General features: G+C 40.2%; 2 protein-coding genes across 2 annotated transcripts in view; one reads left to right on the top strand and one right to left on the bottom strand.

Annotated features, from left to right (window-relative positions):
• ano3 (anoctamin 3) overlaps positions 1 to 3,592 on the bottom strand; it is a 37,502-nt gene extending 33,910 nt beyond the window's left edge. The window contains exon 1 of the mRNA XM_008289716.1: positions 3,517 to 3,592. The gene's annotated coding sequence lies outside the window, so the exon portion shown is untranslated. The remainder of the gene's footprint in view (positions 1 to 3,516) is intronic.
• A 4,445-nt stretch (positions 3,593 to 8,037) lies between these two features.
• On the top strand, positions 8,038 to 12,257 carry svip (small VCP interacting protein). The gene is made up of 4 exons (XM_008289715.1): positions 8,038 to 8,526; positions 8,803 to 8,853; positions 10,112 to 10,228; positions 10,938 to 12,257. The coding sequence occupies exons 1-4, from the start codon at positions 8,464 to 8,466 to the stop codon at positions 10,950 to 10,952; spliced, it is 246 nt and encodes an 81-aa protein (XP_008287937.1). The 5' UTR covers positions 8,038 to 8,463; the 3' UTR covers positions 10,953 to 12,257.
• The last annotated feature ends 436 nt before the right edge of the window (positions 12,258 to 12,693 follow it).

Below are 12,693 nucleotides of genomic sequence, written 5' to 3'. Positions count from 1 at the left end.
GAGTGGTGCACCATGGCGACCGTTCACTTGGTTCCCGGTTCCCGTCAATTAAAATCCGTATTTCGAGAAGCAAAACTGCAGCGTACATGAGGAGCTGTGGTGGGCTTGTGTAGGTGTTCCCTCAGCTGCCATCCTGCCACACGATCGCACGGCCGATGCGCAAAGCCCAGCAACACCTGTCTCAGCTCCGCATGCTCCCCCCCCCTCCACCCCACCTCCCCAACCACCACCATCCACGGCTGTTGTCATGGTGACGGGCGGGAGGGGAGGTCCTGAGATGGACACGTCCTCCTCCGTCCTGATTTACAGAGTCCAAATAAGCTGCGGGAAATTACCGGAGAGCGGCACGTCTCAAAAATGGACCGACAAGGACAAGTATCGATCGGCTCCTCAATCAGCCCTGTCCTGAAAGATGCTTGTGCGTCACTGGGATCTCTTGGTGGGATGAAAAAGTGCAGCCAGGTGCCAAAATATAGGATGCAGAGGTCCAAAACAAATATGTATTAGCAGTTCCAATGAGGTTTATACATTTTATTCTATATATATTTTTTTATTTCTTTACATTTAAAGACACTATAAACATCTTCTGAATATTATAAAGGACCACTCAACTATTCCAAAAATTTTTAAAACAGCAGTCCCAAGCCCTTGGAAAACAAACACAAATAAAATACCAGGCACCAGCTAAACTCAACTTTAACTTTATGCCCTAAAAACACAAAACTAACAGCAAATAACCAAACACCTAAACATCAACAGTGGGAATACAGTCCCTGTGACTACTTTTCTTGGAGAAAGCATTTGCTTTGGCAGGCATCTGTGGGGCTGAGAGAAAAACTCTTAATAATCAATACTATCGCTCACTACTACAGGGCTCACACTCTGCTGCGGTGGCGGCAGGGGATCCCTTGTTCACAGTAAATGTGTTATCGGTCATGGAAACTGAAGCTGAGCACAGTGTTAAAATGGCTGCAGTGTGGTTTGATTTCCTGATGTTAATGCTGGCTCTATTGCACAAATGTGATGCAACTAAAATGATGTATACGTTTGAGGCAATAGAGTGTTGAATACAGTATATACACTTTACTAACAACAACAACAAAAAAAAGATTGATCACTGTCTTGATTTCTTTATTGCTCTGCCTCGCCTTCTTGTTTTCATTTGCATTTGTGCAATTTATAGTCTCTATTTTTAGTTTATTGATGGTGATAACTCCAGTGCTTGTTATGACCTGCACATTTCACTGCTGCTTTTGACAGCTTGTAAAAAATGGAAGAGGATGCGTGTTAGTGTTATACACACAGAAGCAATTTATGAGGGAGAAATCCCTGCACCTTCTTTCTTAGGTCTTCAGTCACATGGTATTAACTGAACAGAGATCTTATCGTGGATAATCTGCAAGGTCACTGCTCTTATTTCAATGTCAACCACACAGAGTTACAGCAGCAGACCTCCAGTCATGGATCAGAAAGCCATGAGAGTGAATTCTCTTCTCATGGGTTGTTCGTGTTGTTTCTGTATAAGCAGGCGCTCAGCTGACCACTGTGATCTGGTCAGTGTTCGCCACACTAACAATAACACGGTTTGCAGTTTGGTCTGTGGCCCCAGATTTGTATATCAATCTCTGTCTGTGCGGCTATTCTGAAGAGTAGTCTGGCATCTGTCATAGATGCAAATACCATCTGCTTTCTTGCAGCTCAGCACGCCTCTACTCCTCCCACTGTTCTGATGTTTATTGAGGACTGGTGTCAGGGCTGTGCGTGCCAACCCCTATATCGTGTCCTCAAACTACCAAGCAAATGCATCTCCTCCACTCAGGTGATTAATAAATAAATAAACAGCTCTTATACGGTCAGCCCCATTTTAAAATTGTACCTTCTCTATGCCTGCCTGTGAGTTTAGAGATTTAGGTCAGATGACAGCACTGCAAAGGCAGGGAGATTTTAGACAAATAAAATACTGCCACCCTGTGGCAAAGCTGACTCACTGATTCAGTTTGAAGAACCACAGCGGGTTGTGCATTATCTACCTTATCCAGTGCATGTAAATTTACAATCATGAACTACATTAGATTCACATGGCGAATGACACTCTTGCAGGCTTCAAATAAAATCGTCAGCTGTCACGTCATCTTCGAGCTGAAATCCAAAAATAATTCACAGATGAAACATGTCAAGCCCCCAGAATCTACACTGCAAGATGCATTTCAGAAAGCAAACTGAATTTCCAGCAATCAACAACAGCAGCCTAACAATTTCAAATAATAGCAATCAAATATTCCAATCAAAGAAAAGGTCACAGTCAAGCGTATTCATATTCAGAAACAATCAAAGCCACTTTCCTTAATATTCAACACATCTCTTGTTGCATAAACACACTCAGCGTTTGCGAAGTGTTCAGAATCAAAGAGCTTTCTTAAGGGGCTCTTGAAAGACAAAAGGTTCTAACATCAACACATTAAACTAAATTACCACTGACGGCTTGCTGTAGTGCTGAGCAGTCAAGGGATCTGCTGATGAAGTTAGTTTAGAAGTTCAAATAAGGGTTTAAAATTGTCCTCTTTGTGCTGAGGTCAAGCAGCCATTCGTCTATGTGTTGCTGAGCAACAAACACTTGTTTTCATTATTGATTAGTGCACTAAGTATTCTTTCAATAATTTATTTGATAAAATGTCAAATGATGCATAATGTAAATAGTAACAAAGTGCCCATCATAATCTGTCATAGTCAGAGCTAAAGCTTCCAGGTTGCTGTCCTTGTTGGAATAACAAAAACATCCATCCATCCATTATCTATACACCACTTAATCCTCACTAGGGTTGCGGGGAGCTGGAGTCTGTCCCAGCCGACTTAAGGTGAAGACAGGGGACACCCTGGACAGGTCGCCATTCCATCACAGGGCTACACTTCGAGACAGACAACCAAGCACACTCACATTCACACCTACAGAATCAGAATTAACCTCAACATGTTTTTGGACTGTGGGAGGAAGCCGGAGAACCTGGAGAGAACCGGGAGAACATGCAAACTCCATGTAAAAATACCCCAGGCGTCCTAACTAGGGCGCGACGCGGGGATTTTATAGCTGTGAGCCCTAACAAAAACTCGAATATACTTAATTTGCAAAGATTAGACCAGTGGATCCTCACATTTAAAAAAAAATGTAGAAAGAGCGTTTTTCAAAAAAGTTGATTTTCATTTTTTGTTGACCCTTAAGCTGTCTCATTGATTGATTAACAAATTGTTTCACCTCTATTTGAGGATATTGGATGTCCAGTGGCCTCAACATAATGCTGCCGCTATACTAAATGACCAACAGATTTATTGTGACTCTCAATAGTAAAATCAAGAGGTCAATGAGTAAGACAAGTCGATATTTATCAAACAGGCAGCTTTAATTTTCGGCATGAATCTAATATTTTATATACACTTTAGATGTGGAGGGATATGCTAAACAAACAGGGTTCAGATTGGTAATATGTTTGCAAACATCCCAAGAACTGATTGCAAACTCACCAGAGTGCTGGTCGGTCTCTGTCTCGGTGCCTCCTGAGTGGGAACTGTTGGCAAGCGAAGAGCTCCAGGACACTGAGTGGCTGATGTTGGCATTGATAGGAGAGCGCCTGGAGGCCTGATCCTCCAGCAGGGGAAGGAACATGCAGTTGTCCTGATGACATGATCCTGCAACACACACACACATGCACGTTCATAAAAAATCCCAAACACTGATCAAAGAGTGACATCACGTTCAAGCTTTTTTACTGGTTCTTTGATCTGACTCAAACCATCACACTGGCTGTGGAGGTTATCAGTGGGAAAATGTAGCACGTATGCTCGGATCAGTGAATTTCGAAGGTGATCACAGCGGTCCAGCTCTCTACTTATCCCTCTAATGTTACAGCACTCATACATTTTTAACACCTCTTTAAAATTCCTTTTTGCACGCTGATACTTGACACTAATGGGGAACAATAAAGCAGCTTGCTCTCCAAAATCAACTGTGTAACAGTTAAGCTGCCAGAAATGTCAAGACATTTAATACTGTACACATGACATGTTGATGGACGGTTTCCTCTGATTTCTTTAAGAAATATTTGTTGAAATTGCAGACACTTAGCTGGCTGAATATCAGTACTTGTTGCAAATACAAAGGGTAGCACCATTGTGTAATGTTGCCCCTTTCAGCTACAAATTAAGTATTTAAATTAATGTGGATGTTGAGAACTATATTAATAAGTTGGTGATTCTCAACCCTGAACCATATGTAAAAAGAACATCAACAGTGTTTAAAATAAACATTAGCTCCTTCGACATTCAGAATGAGGAATAATGAGTTCAATAATAAGAAAACGCCCTAAGGCACGTTATACTTTCAAATATTTTACTCATTTTGCAAACCGTCAAAGCCTTCACGATGTAGAAATTGTTTAATTATGTAATATGGAGGATCCCATCCTTAACTCTAAACAGGTCACTGCCACGGTTAACCAAGTTAGCACATAATGTGCACTGTAATTAGTTTTAAAATAGAAAAATACCATCTACCATCTGATATTTGTATTCAGTGTGCGCTGATGTGTGCTCCTTGCCTCGTGTGTGCATTCAGCTTTATTAAGACCAACAGGAAGAGCCACGGGGCTGCACTCTGAGTCCAAACATCATGACTCACCAACAGTTTCCTCTCAGAAATGACTCTCCACAGGTTCAACAGCGACATCTCCCTTCAGCATCTCCTCGTGATGGAGCCAGTAAATAAAGTAAACTTTGCTGCCAGACATTTTGCATACAGAATGCCAATGGTGCCAAGTTTTAAATGTGTTCAGTTTGTTTTGGTTTCACTGACACACGCACAATATCTGCCATTAAAGAGATCATTACACTTGAAGAGATGGAAGAAACTGCTACATGTAGGCTCTGGGCAACTGGTCAGAAAAAAAACCCCATGGCCTAAAATGTGCTTGTGTCCATTAATGTTGTGCCGGCTAAGTGCAGCAATATGCGATCCTGAATGTTTCAAAACTATACGGACATTACTTAAATCGATTGATGAGCAGGTACTTCCTGCATGAACTTCCTGGCACATTGATTATTTATTTAAACAAATACATTTCTAAGCTCCGTGTCTCTGAAGTCTTCCCTCCAACAGCCGTAAATCTATGACGAGATGTCGAGCGAAGTGTGACTCCATTACCATGTAAAAGTATAATTTATCCAAGCATCAGCGCCACAGCCAGACTGTCTGGGAAACACCATTAGCATGACTAAATTACTACCTTGGAACAAATATCACAAACACATACAGGACTTTGAATAAGCTTAGGTGATGGTATAATGTAATCGATGTATGTGCAGCATCATTTGGAGACAGCTGATAATATAAATGGAATTTAGTTTGAGTGCAGCAGATATACATCCTTTCTAGCTGTTAATTAAATAAAAAGGGCATGAGTGTTTATCACCTTAATAAGTGTAAGCCAAAGGGGGTGTAGATCAGGGTAGTGGGCATTTACACTGCAATATTTCCATTACATGATGGCTGGTATATCTGCTTTACATCCCCTAAACAGTTTACGTTACTCAGCACAGATCACTTAGGGCCACATAAATGTTTCGATGAAGTCATAAGACGCCCACTTCTATCTTATCCAATGTGTGCAGGTAAAACACTGGGCTACTTCAGATGAAAACTGCATTAGGAAGCAGCTATTAGAGCCTGTAGACAGTACCTTGACCAGTGCCATGGTTGCAAAATACCCACAAAAAATTCCCATAAAAAAAGAGAGTGAGAAAAAGAAATGCTCTTCACTCCAACAGATTCACCTCAAACTGTCTAGTTCTCCAAAAATAAAGTTAGTGTAAAAGTTCCAACGCAAAGTTATCAGTGAACACAGCTGAGCTTTATTTTATAGTACTAATCAATGCTCAGGAAGCAGGGATTGATCATAAACTGAATTCTAAATCATATTTTCTGAAAATTCTCGCCATGGAGCAAGATACAAACCGACTTTGAGGGCTTGATGATTTGTGACCACTTCATGCTGCTTCCTGCGCAGCCACCCCATTACAATTTGCCCCCATGGCCCTGTCAGTGACTCCGTACACTACTGAGCATTATCCACATGGCTCAACATGGATGAAAACACTGTCCTATTAGCTGTCAAGAAATAGCCACAGTGTTTACCATTTTCAACTTAGCCCGAGGCAGTGATGATTAAAGCAGCTATTTAAAGCCACGGCATTCATGCATTAGTTACCTCATTAAACTGAATGACGCCGGACATGTTTGCTGGATTTCCCTAGAAAACAGTCACGCTCTCCTTTCTCCAGTCTGTGGTTGTTTCACCACAACATCACAGTGAGCTTTTCTGAGTGCTGTGCTGACATGCCAGCGATAAACTTAACCTGTGCACCAGAGAGGCCCATAAAGTACCCTATGTAATAAATATTCTAATTAAATGTACAGGCATGACAGCTTAATCTGTTCCACATTTACAGAAAATGCCGTGAAAGAAGCGTCATTTTGGTGCCCTTCATACAAAACTATTACTGGCTAATGTAGCTTCACTAACTCGCCTGTTCATTCATGCATTCAAAATCACACATCATTAATTAATTAATCCAGACGGCTCTGTTTTCATCAAGTAGATTAGCCGTATGGTTCGTACATACTTAAGTTGTCTGCACTCATTAGCTATACATGCAGCTTTTACAGTATTTTCAGCTTTTATCCTGACAGAATGAGCATTATAATTGTCTATTGTTTACCACGTGTACTTTACTATGTCTGTTGAGTACATAATTAATGCACACGGATTGTTTGATTTGGGCTGCGTAACAGAAAAAGTCAGAGAAACAACATGAAAGCTGAATATTCTCCAACATGCTACAAGTAAATTGCTTATTATAATACTTTTTTTCAAATATAGTGCTAATATAAACACTTTTTAAGAAACACCAAACCATGAAACAAGAGAAACAACCAGATAAACTAAGACAGTATTAAATGAAATCATTTTAGCTTTACATCCAGCTGCAGTTTTACTATCAAACCATATCCAACTATAAACCCCAAGTGGCTCCTTCTGAAGTGAGTTAACCCTACCTGAGGAGGTGCCACGGTTCCATGACACGGTGACTTCCATTGCACCTTCAGAATAAATCCCACCTCGGTAATAAGTTTCTCATCGGTCACTTGTACAACTGCTAAAGCTATGCAGTCTCACAGACCTGTCATTCCCACAGTGCAGCACTTTGAGCTGTGAAATAGCCTGGACGCAACAGCGAAGATGAATGGGTGGAGTTTGAAGTGTTGTCAGGCAAAGAGGGGTACAACATTAAACTCTCAGACTATTGATTGTAGGATATTGATTGGACAGAACTGCTGTATGGAGCATCACTCACTTCACACAGAGGTTTCTCATTAGTCTATGTAACTGACAATAATTTGTAACAAGAGAGGACAGCAAAGCTACTCTCTCAGAGGCAGGATTGACTTGATCAGTTGTCCTTTAAGCTAAATACACTGGGGAGCCATTTGTTTGTTAGAATTTTTTTTATCATTTCAATAAGTATTTTATTGAGTTTTTCTCCCACAAATCACATTTATCTCACATATAGTCCAGTAGTTGTTTTTTTAAAAATAGGGTAATGAATCCAGGACATTTACTGTGCAAGTCATGGATGATTACGCTCATTCCAGCCATCAGTAGTAATGTAGTAAGAGTGGTGATGGATACAGTCGTTACCATGGTGATTATTATCTAGTCTCATCTTGTAGCAGCAGGTGGTGCTGTTGGATCAGAGGACGACTGAAGCATCCCCCCCACCATCAGCTAGTTACGTTCAAAGTCCTCCTACACACATTATTATACAATGGACACAAACAGATAGGACCAACAGTATTTAAGTTTCACCAACTTTGAAAAACAGTAGTAATCGTGTGGTCTTTTTATTGCCACTATTACAGTTCGGTTCTTCTTGTGTTTATAGCATGTTAGCTAAAAACGTAGCAGTAACGTACCTTGACGTTATTGAACGTACCTTAGCAGATTTGTCAGCCAGCTGAACTCGGACCAAAACAAACTCAGAGGGAGAAATATTCGGCTTAGTCGTCTGACTTCCAAGCAGCTATTTCCCAAATGCCGCGGCAATTAAACAAGAGGTGTGAGGACAAGTAAATAGCTGAGCCGCTCGCAGAGCTAACTTGGCTTGTAGTGGTAGCGCTAGCCTTTAGCTAGAATGCTAATGTTGCTAACAGAATCCGCTGGGACCGTTAGCTAGCTGGGAGCGTTATGCCAGATGATCCAGCAGCGGCCGCTGGAACTAGAAGCTGCTGCTTCTTTTGCCTTAACTATCAGTTTGAGACGGGCCTACCAGCTAGTTAGGCAGCTAGTTAGGCGTATCTGAGACCATTAAAACTAATTTTCTACGTTGCCTTTTACTGCCTGGAATAATAAATCCAGTATGGGGATGTGCTTACCGTGCCTTGGTGGAGCAGCGGACGACGTTGTTGTCACTCCAGATCCTGTAAGTTCATTTACTACAACTTTTATTAGCAGCAGTGTCACTGGAGAGGGCAGGGTGTCGTTTTTGTGTTGAAAATAAAGGAAGAATTGCTTTAAATGAACTGTGAAATGGGTTCACCATGGGCAGGACACCATTAGGCCCTAACCGTGTAGTGTGGAGGAGGCGTTGACTGTGTTCACGGCGGCATGTTGACTATGCTCCAGGCCCAACATGGTTAACTTGGTGAAGACAGTCTGTTTACACTTTTAGCTCACAAGTTTTCTGTGTGTTTAACAGGAGACAAGGAGACGACAGTTAGCCGAAGCCGCAGAGAAGAGACAAAAAGAGGTAAGTTAGAAGTGGTTTCTTATATTGTCCACATGTCAAGTGCTAAAATACTGATAAACCTATGTGCTGATATACCTGCCAGATCATCAGACACATCTTGCTACAACTAATGTATCATAATACATCAGCCTTGCGCTCAGTTCTACCATCATGAGGGTATTGTTGACTAATTTTTGGTGTTGTACAGTGTTGTATGCTGAGAGGTGCTTCTAATATTTCATCTGCCCTCATTAGAAATACCTCCCAGCATAACACAGCACATCCTCACAGATAGACATAAGCACAACACCTCTATAAAGCAGTTCCACCAAAAAATGAAATAATCAGAAATGTGGTAACTTGCAATGATTAATCGACATAATCAATTAGTTGTCATCTATTGAATTAACTATTTTGATGATCATTTTTGAAAGGAAAAAAAAGTCAAAATTGTCCGATTCCAGCATCTTAAATGTGAATATTTTCTACTTCCTTTACTCCTCAGTGTAAATAAACAACATTTTGGGGGGTTGTGAACAAAACAAGACATTTAATAACTTCATCTTGGGCTTTGGAAAACGTAGGTCATAATTATTTTACCATATTGTGACATTTTATACCAAATAACTCATTGAATAATTGAGAAAACATCAACTGATTAATTGACAGGGAAAAATGAATGTTAATTGCAGCTTTACTAGTTACTGAGCGTAGTCAAACATTGTAGCCTTTTACTCAATACATGCACCCCGTTTAAGGCAGAACTACTTTACATTGTGGTGAGTAATTTTTCATTGTGCAGAAAAGCCACTTGCAAACCCGTAAGAGGCATGCTAGAGTTATGTCAAGGTAAGCAGACATGGACCAGAAGAAAAACTCTTCTTGGCCAGGTGAATCTTGGCTGATACCTCAACTACCACAACTTTCCGCTCCAAGTCACTGTTTCCATCTTTAAATCCCCTGACACCCTGACAGTTCACACGCACCGAGCCTTAACCCACAGTCATGTCTCAGTAAGCAGCACAGCGCTATTGAAAGTAGCCGCTCCATCCTTTTCCTTTACTGCCTCATGTGGCAGTTGAATGCCCGCCTGCTTATTGTGATTGTCTTGTGTTTTCTAAAAGGTTGTGGTAAAATAACTAACTAAAAATGCTCTTGAAAAACACATGCATGCTTTCAGGATTGCTTGAAGATATTTTAACACATAAACAAAATGTAAGATTTTCCAAAGAAGCCGTTGACTGTTGACGCTTGATCGTATCCCGTTCTATTTTTACAGACCGCATACAGGGGTGTTAAAAATCCAGAAGCAGTCGAGAGGAAAAGGAAAAAACAGGAAGAAATTGAGAAACAGGAGATGACCACCTCTGTGTCTGGTGGTGGTGGTGGATTGAAGGTTAGTTTTATGTTTATCCTCAAGCTGTGTGATTTTTATTTTTTTTTAAACAACAGAACATTGATACAACAGGGATAATAAGTAGTTGCATTTTTTTTTTGTCAATCATGCTCTGTGCTTCAGCCAATTTAATTTATGATAAATAATGGATTCGAATGAAGTGCCTGCTAAGAGTGGGGTACCATTAACGTCGACCCAATAGCGACCTAATTGCAAAGAATGAAAAATAATTGGACATTTGGCTTTTAAATGTTTCTTGGGCAGCTGCGTTTTTCAGTGTTAGCTTTTTCGTGACTTAGAGTTGTTTAAAAAAGTGCAAATTCATTTTTGTTAATGCAGTTGTCTGTCAGATAGTTTAGAAATACTGAACCACAAGACAAGAAAACAATCTTTTTTTCAACTGACAAACTACTGACAAGTCCAGTTCTCTTTTATTTGACCTCAGTGTAGCTGGGTGACATTTACAAATAATATTTTACAATAGTTTTTATTAAAAATGTGACATTTCAGTGACTAGCACTGATGCCTGGAGGGTATTTTCATATAAACAATGGCAATGATTACTGCTGTTTTGATAGATAATGTACCCGACAGAAAACATTGGTTTCATAGGGTGATAGTTATTTTAGTGCCATGTCAACAAGCTGTATTTCTTGATCACTGAACATTGTTGTAATCATCTGTGTTTTTGTTTTTTTTTTTCCTGTAGTGGCAGGTGGGCTGAAAATCCTGGACAGTAGAAGTCTGAACTCTGATGTCCAAAACTACATGAAGTATTGCTGCAAAATGACTTGAAGATGTTGGAACTGCTGTCCATTTTTACTTTTTCTTTGCCTGTTTTTATGATCCTATGAGACGGCTACAGTTGTCAGACATCATGCAAAAACCATGTGAAGTTATCCCAAACAGAACACAGAAGTACTTGCCAAGTTTATACAAGCCACTTTTGACCTTTGGACAAGTCAGTGATGGCACAGTGATCTGCAAGCAAACATACTGTATGTCCTATTTTATTAGTTTTATTTAACATTTGATTAAACATGTCACAGAGACTTACATTAGATAACGCTGACCATGAAGATCAGTTGTATATTAAGACAGATCTGCCCTCAACGTTTTTGGTTTTCATAGTTGAGGATCAGTTTTGACTGTATATCCGTTAATACCTGCATTATATTTTTTTGTGTGATTTCTCCAAAAATTCAAGCACCGTGTTGACACTTATTCACTTTTTTTAGGGCTCTGTTTTTTGGCAGCACAAAGACTAGTGCAAAAAAAACTTGTTGGCTTTTACCAAACTTCTAATGTGCTTTGCTTGTCACTGAGGTATGTTAGTGACCAGTAAAGCACATGTCACGGTGGAGGCACTTTTTCTTTGTATCTCAAATTTTGTGGTGAGACTAGTTTATGTTTCACAACCTGGTCTGTACATGACAACATCACTCACTTAATATGGGGATTGCATCAGTAAGCACAAACTGTACACTTGGTTGAAAAGGCAGTAAATAACTTAACACTAAGATATTCTCCAAACAGTAAAAATGAGAAGGCGGTGCAGTGGATGCAAACTTATTCTTCTGCATGTGACCAATGCACTTTACACTAGTCTTTGCCTTGCTTTCATCAAGCCCTTTTTGTTTTTTTTTTTTTTTTTCCTTTGCACATTGAATTGCAGTTTATGCAAAACACTGATGTGGTGGCTGCTTAATATAAATGAGATATGAAATGTGTTTGTGAATTGCCACAATACAATATGAAGTTTTTGTTTGACACCTATTTGCACACAGACTGTCAATATTCGGTAAACGGCAAATACGCTTGGGAGATTCACGACAGCTGCAGTGGTAACGGGAGGAGACTGAAGGAATTGAGAGACACACGGGTTGTGAAATTTTTACTTTGATCAGCTTAATTGAGTGTATTTCTTACAGCCTTTTCTTGAATCTTAAATGCTTCCGGTGCCCTTGCCATTTTGTAGAACAGGAAATCTAGCCAATGTTATTTGCTACAATAAATCACATTTCTGCTACTCTTGTGTGGATTTCATGTGTAGAATTGCAGTTTTTATGGAAGGGTGATCCAGTACAGGTGATATTTAGAGTTGGATAAAATGACCTGTGTTGAATTTGTGGGCTAAGTGAAACATTGAACCCTCGACCTCTGTGGTGAGGGGATCCAGTGGCTCTGTTATGCTGTCAGGGACAATTCGCTGGCATGATTTAGCCCCACCTGTCTCCTTAGAGGAGAGGGTTACTGCACATCAAGTAATTCTGAGTGATCACCTCTATCCTGATGTGAGAAATCTCTTCAAGGATGACATCCCCCCCTTTTTAGAGCCCAAGGGGTCACTGAGTGGTCTTGTGAAAAGCCTCCAGTTGATCTGAACCCTTGCGGATACTTTTTCTATCTTATGTAAATGAGTCACATTCAAAAGCAGGCTCTTCTTACAGCTTTTGATCATAAAA

The sequence above is a fragment of the Stegastes partitus genome, unplaced genomic scaffold, assembly GCF_000690725.1.
Source record: "Stegastes partitus isolate 25-593 unplaced genomic scaffold, Stegastes_partitus-1.0.2 Scaffold633, whole genome shotgun sequence".
In the NCBI taxonomy this organism is placed as follows: Eukaryota; Metazoa; Chordata; class Actinopteri; family Pomacentridae; genus Stegastes; species Stegastes partitus.
The sequence above is the reverse complement of the archived record's forward strand: the minus strand, read 5'-3'. Positions and strand labels throughout refer to the sequence as shown.

Coding starts and splice junctions, on each gene's coding strand:
- svip (XM_008289715.1), top strand. CDS start 8,464: ATGGGGATGTGCTTACCGTGCCTTGGTGGAGCAGCGGACGACGTTGTT. Junction 8,527..8,802: donor TTGTTGTCACTCCAGATCCT/GTAAGTTCATTT, acceptor TGTGTTTAACAG/GAGACAAGGAGACGACAGTT. Junction 8,854..10,111: donor CAGAGAAGAGACAAAAAGAG/GTAAGTTAGAAG, acceptor CTATTTTTACAG/ACCGCATACAGGGGTGTTAA.